The sequence below is a fragment of the Macaca mulatta genome, chromosome 1 (assembly GCF_049350105.2).
Source record: "Macaca mulatta isolate MMU2019108-1 chromosome 1, T2T-MMU8v2.0, whole genome shotgun sequence".
NCBI classification, from domain to species: Eukaryota; Metazoa; Chordata; class Mammalia; order Primates; family Cercopithecidae; genus Macaca; species Macaca mulatta.
Window position 1 is genome coordinate 17,238,420 of NC_133406.1, and position 26,253 is coordinate 17,264,672.

At 42.5% G+C, this 26,253-nt stretch overlaps 1 protein-coding gene across 1 annotated transcript in view; it reads right to left on the minus strand.

The window, feature by feature from the left end:
* Positions 1 to 26,253, minus strand: part of DISC1 (DISC1 scaffold protein) — a gene marked incomplete at its 5' end in the record, with an annotated part of 329,302 nt that overhangs the window by 234,533 nt on the left and 68,516 nt on the right. The window contains 2 exon segments of the mRNA NM_001114355.1: positions 10,885 to 11,120; positions 15,101 to 15,230. Of these exon segments, the coding sequence (NP_001107827.1) occupies positions 10,885 to 11,120; positions 15,101 to 15,230 (366 nt within the window).

Here is a 26,253-nt window from a genome sequence, read left to right on the forward strand (position 1 = left end):
AAATCTTTTACTAGCCTTTTTTATTTATAGATATTTAGAGAATCTAAAAACCACACAGGTTTTATAAAGTACCAGATAACATGGATAACAGAGACAGAAATAACAGGAGACACGTGTCTTTTTTTCCTCTATAATAGAGTAATAGAGACAGAAATATACAGGATATATTAGATTAGACAGAAATATAGATAATAAAGATACATTCGATATTAGAAATGTAATAGATAATAGAGACAGAAATATACAGGAGATATTAGATTAGACAGAAATATAGATAATAAAGATACATTCGATATTAGAAATGTAATAGATAATAGAGACAGAAATATACAGGAGATAGTAGATTAGACAGAAATATAGATAATAAAGATACATTCGATATTAGAAATGTAATAGATAATAGAGACAGAAATATACAGGAGATACATGTCATTTTTTACACTAAGTGAGGGACGTGTTTTTCAGCTTGGAAGCTAACTATGCAAAGGGTCTGCTCCCTGCAGACAGTTGTCCGCTCATCTTCCTGCCTGTGTATGTATGGCTTTATGCTGAAGTTCCACTTTAGCAAAAAGCTACAGGAGATGAGGAATATCAATTTCATCTCTGAACAGCCTTCTCTCTACCCTCTCCCTCTCCCTCTATTCACTATCCCATCCCATTTCCTGTTTTGTAAAAATCAGTTTAAGAATGAGAGATTATTACTAAAGCAAACCACAAATGATGGAAAGAGCAAAATGACAGCTATCTTAGCATAGGCGCCACTTGGGTCTTGAATTAAAACACACTCACACAGCCAGGTATGGTGGGTCACACCTGTAATCCATGCACTTTGGGAGGCCAAGATGGGCAGATCACTTGAGCACAGGCGTTCAAGACCAGCCTGGACAACATGGTGAAACTCCGTCTCTACCAAAAAATAATAATAATAATAATAATAATAATAATAATAATACAAAAATTAGCCAAGCATGGTGGCATGTGTCTGTGATCCCAGCTACTCGGGAAGCTGAGGTGGGAGGATTCCTTGAGCCCAGGAGGCTGAGGCTACAGTGAGCTATGATCGCACCACTGCACTCCAGCCTGGGTGGCAAAGCAAGACCTTGTGTAAATAAATAAATAAATAAATAAATAAATAAATAAAATAAAATAAAATAAAATAACACAAACACACAATACACACAAATCCATTGACATTAACAACCTTGCCCCTCACCTTCTGTCAGAGGACAAATGGAAAACAAAATGACTGTGGAAACAGCCTTAGGAAATTCAGGTTTATCTACTTGGTCTTTATCCTTCCTTAGACCCTTCTATCCTCACAGCTGATAATGTCACATGGCACCCATCAGACATTCATGGAGCACAGAGGCACAAATGCCACGAATTCCTCTAGACTTCAGATGATCTTGTAAAGGCACAACAGGGTACATAAATTCATCAGAAGCAAGCCATTCTATATGGCTATTTATAAAAATGACTCAAGCTGGTTATCTGAGACCTTTACTTCTGGGAAAGCCAGTGTGGTGCAGTGGAGAGAGATTTGAACTGAGAGGTAGGAGCACCAGGGCCTCTGCGGGCCATCCTTGCCACCTTTGGCAACGCATGTTACTTCTTTCCAGTTCAGTGGTGGCTGAAGTCAGAGAGTTTGCTGGACTCAAAACAGACATTCACCTTTGTGCTCACCAACTAGCTCATCTTTTGAGGATCATGGGAGGAATGAAGTATAGAAAGACCATTTAATAAATCATGCAGACATATACCATACCTGTATTATAGTAAGAAAATATTTTAGAGTAATCTGACCAAAATCAGGCACATAAATTTTTAACAAGGGTGGAATAAATATATTTAGAGTTTTTCTGGCCCAGGCAAAGGACATTAAGTAAAAGAATCAAAGGAAACTAGGCCAGGGAAATACTTGAACATTCAGTTCTTTGATTCCTTCTCTGAGTATACATCACATCATGACTCACATTCTCCCTATTTCTCTGAATTTCAAGGATCCTGTGTTTTCAACTAGGGTGTTACATTCCATTATTCTGAGTCCTTTTAGTACAGTACAACTTCTCCAAATAACTCAGCAAACTGAAAATGAGGTGTCACTTTTTTTTTTTTTTGAGACAGAATCTCAACCTGTCACCCAGGCTGGAGTGCAGTGGCGCAATTTCAGCTCACTGCAACCTCCACCTCCCAGGTTCAAGCGATTCTCCTGCCTCAGCCTCCTGAGTGGCTGGGATTACAGGCGCACACCACCACACCCAGATAATTTTTGCATTTTTAGTAGAGAGGGGGTTTCACCATGTTGGTCAAGCTGGTCTCAAACTCCTGACCTCGGGATCTGCCCGCCTCGGCCTCCCAAAGTGCCAGGATTACAGGCGTGAGCCACTGTGCCCGGCTGATGTCACATTTTATAAGACCATAAACTCTTTTTAATAAGATACACCCATGTAACTCATATCATAAGGGACAATGGAGGGAGAGGAAAAAAATGAACATAAGGATTTCTGATCTTTCCTTGGAAAATATTTCCTGTGATCGAGGTGCTGATGCAAAGGCAGTGAGCAGAGGAAAGGAGTAAGCCCTAATAGTGAATTTGCTGAACTTTCCAAATTGGCAGGTACGAGTAAGGTAGCACACGCACGCGTTCACACCCTCACCCTGTGCCATCTCTTGCAGGTCCCCGTGCTTACTGGGAAGCTCCACCTGACATCACAGCATCACAGTTTGCATCGAAGTCCAGTTTCATAAAAAATCACAGCTTTATTTTTAACTGATGAACTTGCTATTTGGCTTATCCAAATATTCCAAGTGTTAATTCAACCAGATCTTTCTCATTGCCTCAAATAATCTTATTCCAAACTGAAACTATATTCATGTGCCAAAAACATTTTGACTTACAGACATTTATCTGTAGGAGATTTTGGTGGTTTAATAATGAAAAAATGAGAACAGGAATCAGAAATATGAACAGCCTTATGTTCAGATTATAACCATTCTCCTTTCTACCCTTTCCTCACAAGCTGTTTAACGATTCTTTTTTACAACAATAAGGAAATAAATTACCAGCTTCTTATTTTTTGGAGACTGGTAACCAAGTCAGCTCCGTATTTTCAACTATTCTCATAACCATGACGTATTTAAATGTTCAAACACGATTTCAGTACTTGGGCTCTAGAACTTTTCCCCACCCCGCAAAACTCATGTGAGTTCAGCCCATTAAATACTACAATTTAATCTAAGGGGAAAATGATACTACATCCAGGCTTATTCTGTTAAGTGATCCAAAGGCAACTTCATATTTCCATTTCAATTACTGCCCTCCCTTTATTCTGATTATTTAATAAGGAATGTCCAGTTGTTCCCATGGGAACAACTGAGATTTTAAATAAATACCCAGAACTGTTTGCATTTATTTTTTTTTTTATATTTATTTTTATTTGTTGAGACAGTCTTGCTCTGTCACCCAGGCTGGATTACAGTGACATGATCTCCGCTCACTGAAACCTTCACCTCCTGTGTTCAAGTGACTCTCCTACCTCAGCCTCTCGAGTAGCTGGAACTACACAGACGCGCCACCACACCTGGCTAATTTTTTTTTTTTTTTTTTTTGGTAGAGACAGGGTTTTGCCATGTTGGCCAGGTTGGTCTGAAACTCCTGACCTCAAGTGATCCTCCCAAAGTCCTGGGATTACAGACATGAGCCACTGTGCCCAGTCATTTGCATTTATATTTAATACTAATTTTTTAAATATATTCTTGCTTCTCCTAAATTTCTAAGTATTTATACTTTCCATAACTATGAAGTTTGCCAAAAACGTTGTACTTTCTGCTGTGGGTTTATTCTTTTCTTCTGAATCGTCTTTAATTAACTGGCGTCTGGCTAAGAATAAGCATATGTACAGCTCAAGTTTGCAGAGACAATTTTAACCTTACATTTCTCTCAAGCGTCTCTCAAAATCTGTTGACAAAGCAACAGATCAGCCTGATTCCTAAAACTGGGGAATACTGTCAATTTCATTTCCTAAAATGTTTCTGTGGGTAAACTAAAGATGGACATACTTTACTGGATAAAAAATGCAAAAATAGACCACTGGTGAGCAAAATGAATCAACAGTAGGAGAAAAATTCAGTTGACTAAAGGAGAAACTGAATAAGGAATTCAAACACCAATATCAACATGACTCAAAGAGGAAGCTAAGGAAATTTGCAAAAGAGGAAGTACAAAATATTAATGACAATGAAAGTCAAGATGAAGGTTTAACAATGATCTCTATAAAAGACACAGCATCCCACCCCCCACCCCCGCCTCCCCGCACTGAAAGCAGCTACAGGAAATCTAGAGGTTCTGTCTGACTTTGGTTTCAGTCATCCTAGCAGCCTAGCTATCAGCACAGGGTAGATTAATCACCCTTCCACAGCTTGAAAAAGATGTGCTCTTAACTGATTAAATTCTCAGCAAGCAATGAGCTGGCATATCCAACCTGGGGATATTCCCAGCAGTCACTGGAGAAGGGTCTTTCTGAGCAGAGCTAAATTACCTTCTGCTGGAAGATTCCAAAACTTCTGTACTTCTTCCAGAGTTTCAGCTCAAGGTCTGAAGAAGAGTTTTAGCCTGACATACTAAATTAACATCTGAAAAGTTAAAGCAGGGAAAAGTAACATACAGCTTACAAAAAGGAAAGAATAAGAGAATTTGATAAAGGGAACAGAAGAGTGCAGAAGACATGTAAATTACACAGAAATTAAGTACAGAACAGTTCTCAAGGTGATAATAAAGGAAACTAAAAATTGAAATTGACTAGGAGAAAGACTTAAAATAGGCCACATGCTTTCATGTTTGTGAGAGTTGACTTGCAGCTGCAATATTAGAACCAGCTATGATCATTTTAAGATGACTATCTCCCATCTTTGATAATCCATGGGGCTCCAGTTGAAAATAATTAACCTAATGCCTAAATTATATAAAAGAGAAATGGGTGAGTCTACAAATCACAAGCCTCCAAAGAGCTACCTAAACAATAATAATATTAAGAATAATAGACTCGTGTTGTAAGTTTCTTAAAGAAAACAAGCACAGAGAATTTGTAAAACATTAAAATACAACATGATAAAATACATATCCATGTTTTCACCCTCCTTTGTTCTAAGTTATTCAAAAATCATGGTAAATGTTACTGTAGCACAAAATAAAGTCTTTTTTTAAATCTGCAAGTAAAATAGAATTCCTCCCTTGAGTTTCTCAAATACAGCCTGTTAACTTAAAAATCACACAATTTATCAATTTAGAAAGAGCTTTATTTCTTATAAGGGGGTTAAAGCCTGCAATGTTGCCATTCTAACAGGCTGGGAAGCATAGGCTCCGGTAGAAGCCAATAGCAGGCACTTTAAGGGAGGGACAGGTAAGACAGGAATTTACGCAGAATAGCTTGACCAAGTGCACATATTCCACAGGTTATAGCAGGAGCTATGAATATTCATGAAGGTGGTCCTAATGCATGCATACTGAATAAGCACACATGTTATATACAACTTATGTTCACCCTGGGGTGGAGACTTAACATTTACATGTATTACAATTAGGCCCTCTATGTAAAAGGTCTTTTCAGAACACAAAGGCACTCAAGTGTCTCTGTAAATAGGCCAGAAGCAGTCCACAGTTGGTCTTTGTATCAGAAGACAGTTACTGAAACCAGAATCTTTTCTAATGAAAGCTGCAGTTATGGCTGGTGGAACAGGGAGTCAGTCAGTCAGCGTCTGGCGGTGGAAGGAATGCCATGGTTTTAAGATAGCTCATCTCAAGGCCAGTGCTTGTTTAGCTGCTAGAGAAGAAGAAAACCCAGGTGGCAGTTAGAAGGTCGTTTATTCTTTAGGTGCAGGGGTGTGTGACTTATCCCTGCCTGGCATGGCCTTAGGTCTTGTTTATAATATGGTATCTCATTACCACCGAGAGTCTGTTCTGTCAGTTCTTATGATCTCGTTTTAGCAATGATGCTGGTCAGTTGTTGTGTCTAAGCTACAAAAGGGAGGGATTATAACAAGCCAAATCCAACCTCCCGGCCCATTGGGGCTGGGAACTCAGTTTGTATGGAGTCTCTGGGGTCTCCTGGGCCAAGAGGGAATCCGTTCAGTGTTTGCGGGCTTAAGATTTTATTTTTAATTTACAACACAATGAAAACTGGAAATGGGGGTTCTGTTTTCTTGGGAACCGATATTTCCTGGTGAGCAGCATCTGTACCCAGCCAGATAGGGGGGATTTTCTTCCTTCTTTTCCAACCCTCTTGCTCCTTTACCAGATTATAATTTGGTAAACTTTTCACATTGCCTGTAATGACGACTTTCCAGAAGAAAATGGGAGGATACACAGTGGCGAGGCGAGGTCTAAGCTCTGAGCAGCAGCAGCCATGGTTGGAAAGCAGGTTTGCTCAGGTCCCTGCTCTAGGGACCAGCCCTTAGGAAAGTGCCAGCTAGAGCACCGTGGCCTGTGGATGGTCACAGCCTGCCCAGGGAACTTCAAAGAGGAACTTCACATAGAGCTCCTAGGAATAGAATTATGAAGGATTTTAAGGCAGTTTATTTTAACTTATTTCACAAAATCCTCAAGTGCAAAGTATTGTAGAACCAGAAAGGACCTTCCACATCATCCAGTTCAAACCCTCTTTTCACAGACAGTAATACCAGTTCCTCTAGCCCTGGGGCGGAGCCTTGCTTTCCAGTTCCTCTTCCTTTCACATTTCTTTCTTTGGGAAGTCTGACAGACCTCTCTGACTTGAGACAGTTGCCTGTTTGGTCTCCCCAGGCTGCCTATTTTTAGATACCCCTTGGCTCCAATCCAATCAGGCAACACTAGGCGCAACCAGGCAACACTAGGCGCACAGAGACAACCATCCCTGGCCTGGAGGGACATCCATTCTCTTGTCCTTGGGCCTACAGACCCATGCTCTGCCAGGCTGGACTTCTTTCCATTGCTTGACCAAGCACTCTGTCCAAGGCCTGGTCTCTCCCAGGCCATAAGTGTGAACCATCTCTGGATTCCCTCTGCATTAAAAATTGGCCAAAGACATGAGGGCACCACTTTTACAGCTGTGTGAACTTGGACCCTCAGCAACCTCATCTGCAAAATGGGCATAAAAACATTATATTGCCCAACAGACTTTATAGGGTTATTGTAAGCAAGTAGGACAGTTTGTAAATAACAGAGATATTAAAATTAGTGTATGAGTATCATCACCAAACTAACTAAGAAGGACAGACAGGATAAATCTGAGTGGAGAGGGCAAACCTGCAGGGAGGTCCTGAACGCTGTAGATGTCGCCTATGCAGGGAAGCCTCACTCCGGGCACCCATCTGGCCCGCATTGCTCACACACTTCTGTCTCACTGCATTTGCTGTCTTGGCAAATATTTATCTGCCTCGTGAATTCCTGGGAAAAGCAAGATGTCTACTTTACTTAAAAAGGGGGGGTGGGGAAAAAAAAAACCCCGTAATCCCAGTGACCCAGGAGGCTGAGGTAGAAAGATCACTTGAGGCCAGGAGTTCAAGTCCAACCTGGCAACACAGCAAGACCGCCCCCCATCTCTACAAAAAATTAAAAAATTAGCCAGGCATGGCGACATGCACTTATAATCCCAGCACTTGGAAGGCTGAGGCAGGAGGATCACTTGAGCTCAGGAGTAAAAGGCTCTGATGAGCCATGATCATACCACTGCACTCCAGCCTATGGGACAGAGGGAAACCCCATCTCTAAAAAAGAAAGAAAAGTCCTTACCAAAAAAGGGGGAAAAAATCAGAATTTTCTGGAAAAATGCAAAGCTCTCCTCTTTCTCCAGATGATTTCTAATGCTCTCAGTCCCATAAAGCCATTGTCTTGGCAAACCAATCAGGTAGAAGGCAAAGACAGAGGAGAGAGAAAGGCAAAGCCCAGAAGTGGAGATTAAAGAACAACAATCTTCACGAATGGAAAAGCAGCTTGGAGGCTGCTGATACGCTGCAGGGATTTTCTCTGCAGTCTCTGCATTATTGCAGTTTGGTGGCTGCCTCACACTACCCCTGGGGCAAGAGCATTAATGGGATCTCTCCCACACGGCTGCCTCCAGGCAACCGTCTTGGAGAATCTCTACTACGATCCTAGATTGCGGATCAGTTTTCCAATTCAGGCCTTGTTGTTTCAGTGTCTCCTCACTCTAATATGATATGCTTCTGAGGGGAAAGAGGAACTATTGATTTTTTTTCCCATTCAGTTGTGAGCTGGTGAATTACATTATTTCAAATCTCACTTGCAAGGAGGCCTGACATCAGCAGGGACTGCGTGGTGTGGAGCTGAGCACAGGCGTGATGAGGATGCCTGCAGCACCCTGCATAATTACTGCCCCTGGCCAGGGAGCCCTGGGCAGTTTAGCTAGTGGTTGGGGACATGGACACCACAGAAGGCCTGACTGCTCTCCACCTACCAGCCTCCCCAGCCCAGCCCTGCTGCGAGGCTCCCAGATTCTCCAACCAAGGCCGAGCCAGCCCTGCTGTAACCAGGGGTTGAGTTTGTTTCACACTTTGTGCCAGTGGTTTGTAAAAAGATGTGACATGTTTCTTCCAAATGCACAACAAGCGACAATTCGTCCGTGAGCTGCCAGAACACATTTTACATGAAGCATGAAAAATCCCAGGAGCTGAGGAATGAAGGACTCAACCCCAGATGAATACAAGCCAGTCAAGCATTGCTGAAGAACGTTAGAAAGCATCCTAGGCAGCCCTCCACGTCATCACTGTGATTATTACCATAATTATTCCTCCCTCACTTTGCAGTTAGCCATATGCATGCCACATGAGGTCACAGGCTGCCCTCCCCTGGTTTTCCTGACACATAAAACCAACAAGAAGCCAGGGGAGGCTGAGCTAATGGTGCTAGAGAGAGATGAGCTGCAAATCACCATTCTCCTCAATTTACGCCAAATAAATAGATGGAACCTCACGCCCCACACGGCGGGATGTGATCCACAGAAAACCTTGGACACTGTGTCCCCCATCTTTTCCCTCTCCTCCCTCCCCCACCCCCACATCACAATCCCATTACAGAGAATCGGAGTGCAGTCAGGAGGGGATGGAACAAGAACCATGGGTTTCATGTGGGAGGAGAACCAAGCTCACTGGGTAAAAGTGGTTCTTCTAAGACCCTCACATCAAAGGAAGACTTGCAGGAGAAAATAAGGAACTTGTTTTAAAGCAGAGGGATTGAAATCCCAGGGATGAAAGAAATTCAAATGAACGTATCTTTTAATTGGTTCCTGTCCTTTTATGCACCCCTGCTCTGTCAGCTTCCATACTGTGGAGCTTCTGATTCTCCAGTGCTTAAAAAGGGTTCTCCTTTTGTTCACTGGAAGAAAACCATTTTTGTTGGCTCCACACAAAAAGTGTCTATGATGTCTCTGGGATGGTAACACTTCATCTCCTCCTGCTAAGTTATTTGATCCAGAACACAGACATTAGAAAATTCAAATGGCTTCTTTGATTTCTATTATCACACCCAAACCTAAAATCATTGGGTGTCCTTGACCCCAGCACATGCCCTCTACTTCCAGCCTGTCTCTGACATTGGCCAGGGAGTTCCCAACAAGCCACAGTCAGAAATGATGGCCTCCATGCAAGCACTGTAAGTCTCCACCAGTGACACATCCAGAAAGGCCACGTGCTATCAGGAAGTTTCTTTTCAAGCTCGTGGGTCATTGTCCACGAAACAAAGCATATCTTTCCCTTTGCAACTGCATGTTAGAAAGTTGAGTAAATTACAAACAGATGGCACCCTCAGTTTGCATCTGGCCTCTATGAAAATCCTTATAGATGATGATAACAGTCGTGATGTTGAGTGATCTGTTTCTCCAGGTTTTGTAACAATACTAGTCTCTGCAACTTCTCTTTATAAGACTTCAAGGTTTTCCTGTTTCACAATTTGTCTGACTCTCCCCATCTGGCCTAAGAAGAGCCTATTCTCATGAACAACAAAGGTAGCTATTGATGTATGTAAGATGGGTTCATTTGGCTGAATATAACTACTGGATATTCTCCCTAAGTCAGCATTTTCTAAAAGACAACCAATACTTCATAGTAAAAATTAGGTTCACAGGATCACGTCCAGTTAGTTAAAAATACTGGACCAAGCAATCTCTCTGACCTGTTGAGCCAGCTGGCTCTACACTGGCTTCTTTCGAATGCTTCACTTCTGCAGATCCAGGTTTCAGAATTAAGCAACAGGAGTGTAAATATCAGGTTTTTCTCTTATGAATTAGGACTTTGGGCAAATTATAACCTTCTTAAACTTTTTTTCCTCACCTGTAAAATGAATATAACAACAGAAGTAACTCATAGAGTCAGCTTATAACAGTGCCTGGTGCATGGTAAGCACCCAGTGCATTTTAGCTGCCAATAACAATCCATTCTTCCAGATGGAAACTTTGTCACTGGCTGTCCCTCTCTCAGTGGTTCACCTCCTCCCTTAGTGAGAGGCATAGTTCGCCCCTCTCCAGATGATCATCCTCAGCAAAAGTTGGCATCAGGATCTTTAGCCCATTGAACTCCAATAGTTCTCAAAGGGAGACAGGGTGTCCTGAGGGTGTTTGGAAATGGGGAGGGTGTTTGGAAATGGGGAGGGTGCATATTGGAACGGGGAGGAGCGCTGGCATTTAGTGGGTTGAGTGGCCAGGAGGTGAAATAACTTGCAATGCTCAGGACTGCCCCACACCATGAAGAATTTTCCCACCCAAAACACTAATGGTGCTTCCACTGAAAAACACAGACTGTTCAGGAAATGTTTAGAGATGAAAGGCATTAGACAAAATCATTCCAATGAACAGGTCAAAGAGGTGAGTGGCCCAAAATCAGTTAGGAAATCACCAGTACCTCCTTATGGTTTCCGGTGGCTCTGCATGGAAGGGAATCTGACCGGCTGAGGCCAGGGTGTCCTGCAACGCCTTGCTGACCTCCCGCAGCTGACCCAGGGACAGCCGGCCCACCAGTGGGGTCAGGTCGCAGCCCTGCCACCGGAGTTGTTGCTCTTTCTCCTCTATTTCCCTTCTCAGCTGTTGATCTTTGGCTTCCAGCACCGACATCCTTGCTTGGAGAGCTTCGATTTCTTTCTATAGAGAATGAGGAGTCGAGATTTTATAAATTAACCCTGCTCACGGCAAACTGCTCTGAGGATAATGACTCGTTTAAATGAGAATTGGCCATATGCACAAGAACCAGGAAGCTCCCCTTCTGAGGCAGGCAGATTTTTGGAGGTTTGCTGAACTGGAAAAATCATGCCAGCTTTCTATTTCTAATGAGTTGGCATAAGGAAAAACATTCCCTCCCGAGCATTAAATAACTATGGGGGGTGAGCCAAGAATTTGACTTGGAAGAACCCAGCAGATACATAAATGACTTACTTCATCTCGGATGGACGAGTTAGGACACAGGGCAGGGAGCCTTACGCACCTGAGGTCTGAGCTAAGCAGGTAACCCCAGCCACAGACCAAAACAAGAAATGCAAGCAACCCTTTGTTAGTCTGTCCCCAAACACAAGAATTCAAAGTAGAGAGAAAGGTAAAAAATGACTTCTTAAGTCTACAGGGCTGAGAGAGGAATGAGATGCTGCAGATGGTGCCATGCAGCCTAAAGTTCATGACAATCTAAAAAATGTAATTTCTGCAAATATAGCAAACTGAAACCCAAATCCATAAAATATCATTTAACATTAAGGTCAATTAACTAAACAAGCAGCAGGTAATGAACGCCCATCGTGTGCACAGTGTTATAGCAGATCATCATCTCACTGCCCATATGATTCTGAATCAAAAATAAGACTCTTAATTAACATACTCCCAAGTTTTATGCTGATAAGAGCACAACTCTAATCCTGGGTGTCTCTAACTTCGTATTCACGTTCTCTCAGCCCCAAGGTGCATCACCCGCAACTTCTACCTCCTGAACCCACTTCAAGTATGGGAGTGGGGAGAAGAATTGGGAGTTACTAAAGAATGTCTACTACCAAGACATTCTAAGAAAAAAGTAAAGCCTCAGTGTCCCCAATTGCTCCAAGATTACAGTCTTACTGACAAAGTCTCTCAACTAACCTCTCTACTTCCACCTTTGACTTCCTCTACCCTATTCTTTTCTTTTTCTTTTAGTTTTTTTTTTTTTTAAACTGGTAAAACACATGTAGCATAAAATTCACCATCTTGAGCTTTTTTTTTTTTTTTTTTTTTTTTTTTGAGACCGAGTCTCGCTCTGTTGCCCAGGCTGGAGTGCAGTGGCCGGATCTCGGCTCACTGCAAGCTCCGCCACCCGGGTTTACGCCATTCTCCTGCCTCAGCCTCCCGAGTAGCTGGGACTACAGGCGCCCGCCACCTCGCCCGGCTAGGTTTTTTTTTGTATTTTTTAGTAGAGATGGGGTTTCACCGGGTTAGCCAGGATGGTCTCAATCTCCTGACCTCGTCATCCACCCGTCTCGGCCTCCCAAAGTGCTGGGATTACAGGCTTGAGCCACCGCGCCCGGCCATGTCTTGAGCATTTTTAAGTGTAGAGTTCAGTGGCATTAAGCACATTCACATTGTTGTACAACCATCACTGCCATCCATCCACAGAACTCTTTTCATCTTGCAAAACTGAGACTCTGTACCCATTGAAAACTAATTCCCCATTCTCTCTTCCTCCAAGTCCCTGGGAATCACCATTCTACTTTCTCTATGAATTTGACTTCTCTAGGTAACTCATACAAGTGGAATCATACAGCATTATCCTTTTGCGACCAGCGTATTTCACTTAGCATAATGTCCTCAAGGTTCAACCATGCTGTAGCATGTGTCAGAATTTCCTTTCAAGACTGAGTAATATCCCATTACATGTACATACACATTTTGTTTATCACTTATCTGTTGATGAGAACTTGAGTTGTTATCAGCTTTTGGCTATTGTCAATAATGCTGCTATGAGTCTATAGGTGTGTAAACATCTCTTTGAGTCTATGCATTCAATTTTTTTTGAGAGAGAGAGAGATATACACACCCAGAAGCGGGGGTGGCTGGACCACACAGTGAGTCAATTTTTAATCTTTTAAGGAAGCTGCATACTGTTTTCCATATTGTCTTACATCCTATTCCTAATACAGGGTCAAATTATTTACAATGTGGTCAGATCAATTACATTTAGCATTGTTTACTTTAAACTTTCTAGATGTTCCTAAAAGCAACACTCTGACTGCAGCTGAACGCCATTATACAGGCAAAAAACTCTCCCTAAATGAAGGCATCCAATGGTTCCCTGTTGCAATCTGAGAAAATTCCAAATCCTTACAAGGCCCCTTTATCTCTGACTTCCTCCCCAAATCCTCCCCCTCATTTACACTGCTCCAGCCACAGGGGCCTCCAGCTGCCCTCTGAACACATGAGGCCCACTCCCACTCTAGGGCTTCATCTTGGTATCCCCCTGCAGGATCCTCTTGCAGAAATTTCTGCAAGGCCTACTCCCTCTCCTCTTTCAACTGCTGGGTCCAATCTCACTTCTCAATGAGTAGACTCCATCCTCCACATCATCCTAGTCTACTCTGGGAAGCTCTTATCACCCTACAACATACCAGTTATCTAATAGAGGTTTTATTATGTTTATCACTTATTGTCTATCTCCCCATTCTCACCCCCTAGTAAATCAAAAGCTCCCCAGGAATCTCAAGCATTTCAAACAGTATCTGGCACTCAGTGAACCCTCAATAAATGTCTGTCGAATAAATGAATATTCAAGTACCTTTCCCAGAGTGCTTCAAACACTAAGTGCCCAGGGCTAAAATTATTTTCTCTACACTCTGACTTTCTCAGGAATTGTGTAGACCTTTAATTGGCAAATGTTATTAAAAATGAAAAACCAGATTTCACATTTTCAGCTATCCAAACAGTATAACACATTGACTACGTAAGTGCTCAGTTAATGGAGGAAATGGTTTCAAATAAATTGCCGACTTTTTCCTCCCTTTGCCTCCTTACTCTTGAAGTGACCTGGATGGGGCAAATTCAGATAACAAAAATATTTGATGGCCAGAGCAGAGAGGGGAAGCCTCCAGCCTAAGCCATGATTTGAACTTGAGTGTTGAAGACCTATGCTCTTCCCATGAAGTCACGTAGCTTCCAATCAATGCGTTCTCATTGCTCCCCACTCATGCTTCACAACTCCAGGCTCAAGCAGGCACGGACCCTGTTTCAAGATTCCCTGCCTCTCGGGTGCCCTGTCAACTTTCAGAGCTCTGGCTTTAACTCGGTGCTGCACCCAGATTTGTAGCCTCTCGATGATCCTTAGCCAGCCTGCATCCTCTGTTCTGGGCCAACTTTGGGCTTCCACGCAGTTGGCTAATCATTCCAGATGTGCCTGCCTTGCTCAGTCCGGACTTACAACTCTGTCTCTTAACAACTTCAGCTCATAGACTACTATGATAGGAATTTCCATAAAGGATTTTCACAGCACAGATGTCTTTCTGCCTTTCAAAGGAAGCTTCTAAAGGTCAAAATGATAAGAAGTGGCAAATTGGCCTGGCAGACAAGAAAAGCATATTCAAAAGGTAATGAGGAATATCGAAAACAGGCGCAAACGCTGCTGAGCTTTCAACCCTCGTTTGTAATGAGATTCCTACAAGCCCTCTAGTCATTCCCACCAACTCTCCTTTTTGTACTCCCCAGCTTGACAGCCAAGGCTCTAATTGCTACACTCAAGGAAAGTAAGACCCACTTGGCTGCATTTGGCTTAAATGGATAAGAAAAATGCCGGCTGGGCACAGTGGCTCATACCTGTAATCCCAACACTTTGGGAAACTGAGGCAGGAGGACTGTTTGAGCCCAGGAGTTCAAGAGCAGCCTGAGCAACATACTAAGACCTGATATCTACTAAAAATTAAAAAATTTAGCCAGACATGGGGGTCATGCCTGTAGTCCCAGCTACTTGGGAGGCTGAGGTGGGAGAATCACCCAGGAGCTAGAGGCTGCAATGAGCTATGATTGCGCCACTGCCCTCCAATCCGGGCAACAGAGCAAGACCCCGTCTCAATGAAAAGAAAAATGCCATGATATTTCTTGAAGATCTTTCACCTGCTCACCTGTAGCTGCTGCTTTTCCTGAAGAAGCCAGTCTCGTCTCGTGATGGACACGTGCAAGCTGTCCTGAGCAGTGCATTCCAACAGCCTCGGCTCCGTTCTGAGTGAGGCGTGGGTGTCGTCTCCACTGGCCCTTAAAATAACACATACCTATTGGTACAGGTTTGGGGAAGCTGAAATCCTCATGTTGACAAGTATTTTAAGAGTAAGAAACTCCAAGTGGCCCCCATCTGTTCTCATACTTAGGAGGGTACTTACCTGTTTTTAGGATGAGCTCCTAAATGTAAGTTTCTACCTTAATTACAATCTCTTGGGATTTCTGATTTTTCCCCTTAGTCAGAATACTATTATGGGACCTGCACTGTCCCATAAGGTAGCCCGTGGCCACATGTGACACATGGTTAGCCCAAATTAAAATGTGCTGAAAGTGTAAAACACACACCAGATTTTAAGGACTTAGTATGAAAATAGAGTACAAAATAACTCATTAGTAATATTTTTAAGTTCATTACATGTTGAGATAATATTTTGGATATATTGAATTGAATTAAATGTATTGTTAAAATTAATTTCACCTGTTTCTTATTAATTTGGGGGAATATAACAAGATCTTTATTCAAATGATTAGGAGTGTTGAATTCACACTCACTATTTCTGAAATTCACCAGTTCCCCTGCCTTTACGGCATCCACCCTTCTTCTGCTCATTTAGAATCTTCCACTTTGCACTAATGTTTGAGTCACTAGTCAATGAGAAGGCTGTCACTGAGGGTTTCAGAAGATTTTCTCCCACAATCAGCTTTAATCACAGCGAAATACACTTCTTGCAGAGCCCACATCACATTTTTTTTTTTATTCCCAGCACTTATCACAGAGTTGAACTTAATAAAATTAGGCCAAGAGTTCTAGAAAATGCAGCTGAGCTCCTGGTAGCATTTCATCTAATTCCTGAAATTTTCACTTGATTAACTTTCTTCTTAATCCATTTTTTTTTTTTTTTTTTAAAGAGTGTCTCACTGCGACACCCAGGCTGGAGTGCAGTGGCACAATCTTGGCTCACTGTAACCTCAGCTTCCTGGGTTCAAGCAATTCTCCTGCCTCAGCCTCCCGAGTAGCTGAGCCCATAGGCATGTGCCACCATGCCCAGCTAATTTTTGTATTTTTAGTAGAGACGGGGTTTCACCATATTGGCCAGGTTGCTCTCGAATTCCTGACCTCAAGTGATCCTCCCTCCTCAGCCTCCCAAAGTGCTAGGATTACAGGCATAAGCCATCGCGCCTGACCATTAATCTTTTTTAATGTGGCTACTAGATCGTTTAAAATTGTGTATATGGCTCACACTAGATTTTATTGGATAGCACTGCCTTGGATTATCCAAACAGGAGCAAATTCCAGAGCTGAACTTGATGGAGATTAAAAGGAGGGGTGACTGATTTGCAGATGCTTGGATGTGAGCTTCTCAGAAAAGATTTGCTGAAAGGCTGTCAAAACCACTTAAAATCTGTTAGGCTTCTTCTCTTATTCTTGCCAGAGTTGACATATTTGGTAACAGTGATGCTGGTGAAAATGTGGCACAGGCTTGGGCCTTACGTTGGTGAGCTGTCTTTACAGGATACTTGGTGGTATTTGTCACCAAAGAATAATAAATTCACCCTTAAAACATTCCATTTCCAGTGGAATGAAGGTGGGCAGAAAAACAATTTACCCTAAGCAAAACTACGTCAACAATCCAGGGAAGCTATGTCTAAGAAAACACCACCAACTAAAACTAAAAGGCAAATGACAGGTTGGGAAAAATATATTGCTACACATATGGCAGAAAAAGGGTTAATATTGCTAATTTTAAAAAGTTCCATCAAATTATGAAGGAAAAGACAAGCGCACCAACCAGAAATTCCAAAATAATGGAATACGGCTGAGCGTGGTGATGCACACCTGTAGTTCCTGCTACCTGGGAGGCTGAGGCAGAGAATTGCTTGAGCCTATGAATTTGAGACCAACCTGGGCAACATAGCAAGATCCCCCACCTCAGAAATAAATGAAGCAAAACAAAACACAAAAAACGAATTGCAAAGTGTTAAGGAAAATGATTACTATCCAAAGATTTTTTGTGTGTGTAGGGCGGGGGATGGAATCTAGCTCTGTTGCCCAGGCTGGAGTTCAGTGGCATGATCTTGGCTCACTGCACCTCTGCCTCCCAGGTTCAAGCAATTCTCCTGCATCAGCCTCCTGAGTAGCTGGGACTACAGGCACGTACCGCCACACTCAGCTAATTTTTGTATTTTTAGTAGAGACGAGGTTTCACCTTGTTGGCCAGGATGGTCTCCATCTCCTGACCTCGTGATCCGCCCACCTCAGCCTCCCAAAGTGCTGGGATTACAGCCATTACACTGCGCCCAGCCTCCAAAGATAGTTTTAAATTAAAACCCAAACAACATAAAATATCATCTTTCACCTAACAAACTGGCCTGTCAAAGGTTTTCCCAAACCATAAGTCTTTGGTGAGAGTAGGGAATAAGAATGACACTTAAAATTAAATATAACTTGGGATTCTACATTCCCACATCTAAGTATTGATTGCCTGTAAATAATCATAGTTTTACACAAAGATTAGCTACAAAAATCAGGTGTTTTCTTAGTAGCCCAAGACATGCCCCAGCATCAGGACCTCTTAGCAATGCTAAGCAGCCACTAAAATTAGGTCACACAAGAAGATATACTGGTCTGGAAAATGTTCACTATTTATTGCTGTTTTCTCTAAAGCAGGTTTTATGGCAAAAAGTATAAAATGAACCATTGTAAAAATATTAATAACATGTATATAAAATAAAAGAAAAATATTCACCAAAATGCTATCAGCTCCTATCTCTGGGTGGTGGAATCACTTCTTTCCATTGATCTTTCTAAAGTTTCTATAGTGAGCATGTATCATTTTTACAACCGTAACATAAAATGTTTGCCAACACGCACTAAGTAGCTGCACTTTTGATTTAAATATTTTAATACACCCAATTAGTCTTGTAGCTCCTGAACATGCCTGTGTTTTAAATAAAGCTCATCAATAACATCACCTTCAAGGTCCCCTTCCCTTGCAGAGGAGCAGACATCTGTAGCTTCTGACACTTGGAGGCACAAACTCAGCATCCTAAAAAGGCCAAATTAAACCTATCCCCTCCTTCTACAGAATCTCCCACACAGCTAGATCTTGTCTGCCACCTTTGTACTTATTTCAGGGCTCAGCGAGGAGAAGCGTGAAGCTGCATGTTCTTATTTATATATTAACACAGGGTCGCGCTGCCTCCGCATTTCTTAGAAAAGAAAATGAGTAACTGATCCTAATCTATGTTGTGCTATGTTTGTCTCCTTTTACTCCTACCCCATTTCATTCATTCATTCAGAAAAAGAGAAAATATTACTGAGCTCGCTGGTATGTACTATGGATTGCGCTTGGCTCTGAGGATACAATGGTAAACAGTTCTTGGTTCTTCCGTGGAGCAGGAGAGACAAATGCATCAACAGAAAAATTACAAGGCAATGAAGACATGGGCAATGCAAGGCATGGACCAATGACGGTAGACTTTAAAGCTGGGGGAGACTCTTCCCCCTTGCTGAGTCCTAACTTGACACTTACAAAATAAGTGAACCAACCGACCACGGTGCAATGAAGCAGGCTTCATATTTTTAGAAACAATACTAGGAAATATGTCACCTCAGCTTTTCGAAGTTAGAAAACAGCAGTTACAGAAAAAGGAACCTTGCTTTTGTTCCTATGTCTACCAAAAAGATCAGACTCTCTGAATAATCTTAAAGGTCACTTATTGTAACATATGATGCAATTTAGAAATCTATTCTTTGTTTTATGTGCTTAAAGGCAAATAGCAGCAGCAACAAAAATGTTTAAACTGATAATAATAAAATAAACTACTGTGAATCGAGAACGTACTGCACACTAGACGTCATCTTTTGATCACATTCGCTTCTCGTTACAGACCTAAGATGAAGATGCTATTATGCCAGTTTTGCTGATGAGGAAACTGCGTCCCGGGGGTTCCGAGTCTAGCCCATGGCCACGCAGACAGCAGGAAGCAGAGTTTAGGAGTCAATGTGGATCAAGCTGAGTCCCAGGTTCCTGCTCTTTCCCAGATATCACACGCCATTAGGTTCTCAGCAAGCCCAGGAACTTCCATCTCCCCTGTCTTCCAGTCACATCCACACACACCCATTATTTGAATCCTCTTGCTGGCTACCAGCAGGGCAGTGCAACGCAGACAGTGCACAGCATGTGGAGTTAGGGGCCACCCTTTGGGTCTTGGTTGTGCCTTTTTCATGCTGTGTCACTGGACTTACCTAATCTCTCTGAACCTTACCTTCTTTGTTTTTAAAATGAGAATGACAGTGATGTGGATAACAAGAATGGCTTCCCTATGGAGTAAACTATGGGGAACAAATTGATCTGACAAACGACCACTGAGCATCTACTGTATACAGACCCCACCCTCGCACTGGGGCTGGTGGGGATGGAGACAGAACACCTCCATCCTCAAGAAGCTTGCTGTTGATCTCCCCAGCATCTCAATGTTTGCATCAGGAAAATGAACACTGTACTCACGTCCAAAGCACCCACTTTCTATACAGAGTAAGAAAGATGAAAAATGTGGGCCAGGCATGGTAGCATAAGCCTACAATCCCAGCACTTTGGGAGGCAGAGGCAGGAGAATCACTTCAGCCCAGGAGTTCTAGTCCAGCCTGGGCAAGACAGTGAGACCTTATCTCTACAAAAAAATTAAAAATTAGGCACGGTGTCAAGTGCTTGTAGTCCTAGCTACTCAGGAGGCTGAAGTGGCAGGATAACTTGAGCCCCGGAGTTACAGGCTGCAGTGAGCTATGATCATGCTGCTGCACACCAGCCTAGGCAACAGGGCAATCAATACCAAGAAAGAAAGGAAAGAAAGGAAAGGAGGGAAGGAAGGAAGGAAGGAAGGAAGGAAGGAAGGAAGGAAGGAAGGAAGGAAGGAAGGAAGGAAGGGGAAGGAGAAGGGGAAGGGAAGGGAGGGGAGGGGAAAGGAGGGGAAGGGAAGGGAAGGAAAAGAAAGAAAGAAAGAGAGAGAGAGAGAAAGAAAGAAAGAGAGAGAGGAAGGAAGGAAGGAAGGAAGGAAGGAAGGAAGAAAGAAAGAGAAAGAAAGAAAGAAAGAAAGAAAGAAAGAGAGAGAGAAAGAAAAAGGAAAGAAAGAAAGAAAGAAAGAAAGAAAGAAAGAAAGAAAGAAAGAAAGAAAGAAAGAAAGACAGACAGAAAGACAGACAGGAAGGAAGGAAGGAAGGAAGGAAGGAAGGAAGGAAGGGAGAGAGAAAAAAAGAAAAGAAAGGAAAGAAGAAAGAAAAGTAGAGAGAAAGAAAAACAGATAAAATGTGTCTGAGGATCTTTACATGTGTCAGAAGAAATGTCTGGAACAAAACCATCCTCCTACCATCAGCTACTGATGTCTGTGGGAACGAAACACACTTCCTCTTCTGGGCTCCAGAGGCTCAGCCTGTTTGCACAGTTCCTCGTTCCTGACTGTGAACCTGGAGGGAAGCGATTGAGCTCATCTCATGGTGAGGACCCCAATGCCCAGCGTTAAGTAGGGCCTTGGCAAATATTTATTGAATGATTCAATGAGTCTGTGTCCTAGAAAATCCAGAAGTCGTTTATATTCACTTTTCTATTGCTTTGGATAATTTCTTTGCACTAATTTATTCCCCAATTTGCTCTGCTTATGCTAATATTACGAGTTTCTTGAATTTCCTAAATAGATACCATCTGGGTCAGGATGAGAGTCATTGAAGGAAATCAACACAGAATTGAAAATTAGCTACAGAGGAGCTACAGGTGGTAACTGGGAATTCTCTATATTATCATTAATCACATTAATTACTTAATCCATAAGAAAATCCCCTGTGATTAACCAAAACTCCTCTCTCTGTCTCTCGTATTCTTACTCCAGGTAGAGAAAGGGATCCACAGACGGCTGAGTGATGGCCCCAGGACACACTGTAGCTCAGCAATGAAGCAAGAGACAGGCTTCCATCTTTCAAATCTTCTGTCCTCTGAGTCAGGCTTCCTCTCCGTTCTGCAATGTTGTCCCCTTTACATTCAATAATTCTCAATGTGTAATCCCTCATGTCACTGCAAATTAGCATCGCTGCTGTAAACTAATCAGTATGCAAAATGAACAAATCCCTCAGGGGCAAGAATTAAAAACATGCAGGGTAGAATGTTAGAACAGCACTCAGTGCCAATGGGGATTCAGGTGTCCAAGATCACACCCAGACCCACAGTTTCATACAGATCTCCATCGGCACCACCCCAGTACTGGAAAAATCTTGGCCTTTTCCATCAACAATTTAAAGGAGGATAAAATCCATTCATAAAATAAAATCGTACATCACAGAAAAAAAAATAGCTGCAAATTGCACAGGAAAAATGGTTTTATTCCATTGACAACTTTTACCATGTGACTGTTGTGAATGCCTATTTTCAGGAATATTGAAAAAAGAATGAAGAAATCGTCTAAGTGTCTGTGGTTCCTCTGCCAGCTTGTTAAGGGGTGCATGCCTGTGATAAGCCTACTTTGCCACCTCCTTCACAGCCCAGCACTCAGGCCCCCTGGGCCCTCTAGTGCCCTTGGCATTGCTGGAGAGGCCACCTTCAGAAGCCTTTGCAAGTGAGAATGTCGACGGGGCAGGAAGCCAGGAAATCCACCTGTGAGAAAATCCTGCACCAGAACTGCTCATGACAGTGCTGTGGTTAATGCATCTTCACATGTAACGCAGGAGGTCCCTCTCTGAGACCTTAATGTTGTTAACAGTACCAAAAACATTGCTTTGTGCCACTGCTGGAATCGCAGAATTTTAGTCTCAGAAAGGACCAAAACTATCAAGGCCAATGTTCTCATCGTCACAGTTAGAAAAACGTGGTCCTGAGGAAGTGCCATCTTTCAGATGACTATTTCTGGCAACAAGAGTTGGGTACAACTCTTCTGATTAAGGTTGCTAATCGCTGCTCCCTACTGAAGACTATTCTATCAAATTTATGTCATATGACTTGTGTATTCCATCTCTCCCTCTTTGGGAAGACGGTGATAAAGAATGAGTTTAGGCCAGTCATAGAACCAACAAAGTGCACTCTTAACCTAGAAATAGCTTGCTCATTCAATATATGACGACCTAAATTACCAAAGCCATTCTGAGAGCACAAAAGAATACTGTAAAATTGCCAGAGACAATACAGGTAACTTTATAATTCTTCCATATATATATGATTTGGGTCTAAAAAGTAAGGAGCATGGAGAAGTCACATTCCTTGGGGAACTGACTTTCATTGTTTTATACAGTCTTATCCCACTCATAGAAATGACTGCCCTGCAAGAGAGACACATGAATATTCATTTGGGTTTATAATGGTTTATGCCTGATGCCACTGGCCTCAGGACAGACTTCAGTTGAGTTTGAACAAAGAGGGTGATATGGAAGACCTTTATTTGGGAGCTTTTATTTATAATCCAGTAGTTCCAAAACAAGTTCTGAGAAGTCCTCTGTGGCTCACCACTTATGTTTCCCCTCTTGTCCTTTCTCCCTTCTTTTGTTGAGGCCATGACAAAGGGTCTGGAGTTGGTCTCCTGGGAGTGGGACACAGGGCATGCCACTGTCCCTTGTGGTTTCCCATCTCCTGATCTGATGTGGGGTTCAGAAATATATCCTTGTTTGTTGATAATAACAAATATATTTTTCTTAGCAATAGGATCTTGCTCTGTCAGCCAGGCTGGAGTGCAGTGGTGTAATCATAGGTTACTACAGCCCCAAACTCCTGAGTTCAAGCAATCCTCCTAGGACTACAGGCATGCACCATCGCATTTGGCTCGTTTATTATTATTTTTTTGTAGAGATGGGGTCCCACTATGTTGCCCAGGCTTGTCTCAAACTTTTGGTCTCAAGCAATCCTCCTGCCTCAGCCTCCCAAAGAGCTGGGATTACAGGTGTGAGCCACCATGTCCAGCCAGTAATGATAATTTTTATGTTGTATCATAGCCATCTCATTTTATATCCTGGGTAAAATGTGTCTGTAACAGTTACTTTCTGGTCTCATACAGTGTATCTTGATTCCAATCTCGAGAGCTTAGAGCCGACCATCACTGAATTCTGTGACACTGAATGCTGTGTTAGTCCCTATATGAGAACCAAAGGGAAATAAAGAATCACATGTTTCAAAGGCAATCAAGGAGCAATTGGTCAGAGGAAGAATGACTCTGTCCAAAAGCATCATGGTGCTGCACAACATTCATCTTCTCTGTTCCCATCTCAAAGGAAGTATGCTAGTGGGAAGTATGTGGACAGGTAAACTGGGGCTCTGCCTTGATAAGCCCCACTGGAAAACCATGATAGACCTTTGTTTTCAACTTTGTTATATTTTGTTTGCTTGAGTTTGACGTTATCCACTGGGAAAAGGTCTTTGATAAAGGACATTTTGTGTGCACATGCATACAAACACATACATGCACACACACAATTTCGGTTACAAAAAGGACCAGTTTTCATATACATATTGGTGAAGATCCAGTGGAAAAATGCACGGGGTGTATAGTTAGAGAAGTGCAATGTATTCATGAGAAAATTATCATCCAAATGTGTGATGATAGTAGGCCAACTCTCTCTCTTAGGAGAAAGGAAAAATAACTTTCTTTTGACTGGGTGGAAGACACAGTAGGAACAGATGCCTCTCTCTTCTCTTCTGATCCCTATTGTCACAGGACATTGAGCTAGAATTTTCCTGTTGCTCCAGAGTTGGAAACTAAAGCTGAAGGACGTAGACCTAAATGCCCTGCATTCTGAATCTCTAATGACGGAGTGGGGCATCCTACCCCTGGGGCTGCTCAACCAGCAACTCTGCAATCAACCACCACTCTCAATACCCACCCACCTGTTGGCCATGTAGAAAATAGAGTCTTCATGAGAGATGCGTTTTTCTCCCCTACCCCATGTCCAAACCCGGCCACATGGGAGTAAACTCTTCCACTCAAACCCAGTGGGAAAAAAAAAAATCCACTAGATTCACTCCTAAAGACTGGGGGTGCCCTGCAAGAAGGAAGACTTACATCTGATTCTCCAACGTGGATATCTGTCTATACTTAGGTTCTCTTAACAGCAGAGTCTGAGACAGGGACCTGAGTACAGGCTGTTTTTTGAAGAAGTGATTCCCAAGAAACTAGAGTGAGAAGGAGGCAAATTCAATAAAAGGTTCATCGTGGAGCTGGTCACCACATGGGCAAATGGAACCCAATGGCCAAAAGGTTCCTAGTAGCAGGAACCTTCTAGAAAAGAAAAAAAATGTGTGAAGCATGCCTCAGAACTGTTCCCTAAGAGGTTGAGTAGGCTGGGGCATTGGGTGAGGGCATTATCCATCCCCACCCCTCTTTACACAGGTTCTGAGAACACCTGTGCAGGCAGGCCAGATAAACCTGTTGGGTGCCTGAGTGGAAAGCCAACAGTCAGCACGGTTCCCTGTTGTGGAGGGAATCTGAGGGAGGCTGAGGGATTGGGACACAGGGCACCCAAACTGTCTGCTGCAGCATTGTTTAAGCAACTCACTTCTGATGTGTCGCTGCCCCCTCAAGCAGGGATAAAGGAATTAGAGAGACCTAACAGGGCAGAGAGGGTCTACTATGGGGTGGCCTGAGCATACACCATTTGTTGTGGCAAAGATACATGAACTTCCCACAGGAATCAAGAGGACATCACAAAAGTTATTCCTCCAACAAGCAAACCCACTGGGCCAGAGGACCCCACAGAAGAGGGGTCAAATGATTTGAGTACCGATATCTGCCCTCCTCAGAGGAACCTGGTTAACCCCTGAAGATAGTTAAAACTCTCTTGGCTGCTGGCAGGATCTGAACATATCAAGGGTGACCCAGGGTGCTCTTCTACACGAGCTCAGAGGATTAAACAGTGTTTCTCAAAAGTTGACTTAAATTGTGATTTTTAAGAACAAAGTGACAACAAAAATAATAAAACACAAAGTATCTGATTGTATCTGAATGTTTACAGCTTCTTAAATCTTATCCTAAACTAAATTTTCTTAACCTGGGAACCAAAGACTCTCTAAGGAGTGAATGAATAACTCAGGAGAACTGTGAGTCTCCTGAAAATTCACTCAATAGTTTGCATATATGTACATGCGTACACGTAGTTTTGCAACAGAGGAAGTCCATAGCTTTCATCAGCTTCTCAAAATAAATAAACACTTGATCCCAAAAAGGTTAACAGGCACTTATTTGCGTTATTAAGTAGTATTTAAAATTGTTCATGTTGACACAACTACTTTATTTCTACAGGAAAAGCACCACTCATTCAAAAATATTATATTTCCCCCTTGACTCAGAGAGCCTGTGAGAACTGTTTCTGTCCAGGCTCTGGTCTGTGTGGGCTTCAGCCTGCCACGGCGGCCCTCTGTTGGTCACTGTGAAAACTGCAGTGGGTAGCTAGCACACTGAAAGGCAGGTTTTACAAAATTATTAGTAACTATGTAATTGTGTTAACATGTATTAGAAAAATTTCAGAAAGTTAATTTCAACTCATTATTTTCTATTTATGGTAATAATAAGATGGGTAGATTTAGCAAAACAAAAGCCAAGATAAAACATAAATAACTGAAGTTTAGAAATCAGTGATCTAATTTAACCCCCTCATTTTCTGATGAGGGGAGTGGAGTTTGGAGAGGTTCAATAACTACACCGAGCCATATACAGCTGGTTGGTGGAAGAGAAAGGATCAGAAATGACCTCCTATCCAAGGTTCTGTCAAGACTCTGTGCAACTCCTTCTTGCTGACAATCTCAGAAGAAAAGCTGAAGGAGCATTTTCCTCTAGGGCATCTGAATCCCAATAAAGTGAAGTCAGTCTCTCTCTCTCTCTCTCTCTCTCTCTCTCTCTCTCTCTCTCTCTCTGTCTCTCTCTCGATATTCATATATATGTTTGTGAACCTATATATAGCTACACATGCATAAGTGTCACATCCACACATTCAGTGAATACAGATTATGGGCCAGACACTATTCTAGTCGCTAGAAATATAAAGATAAATATAATACGGTCTTGTCCTCAAGGAGCTTATCATCTGTCAGAGTAA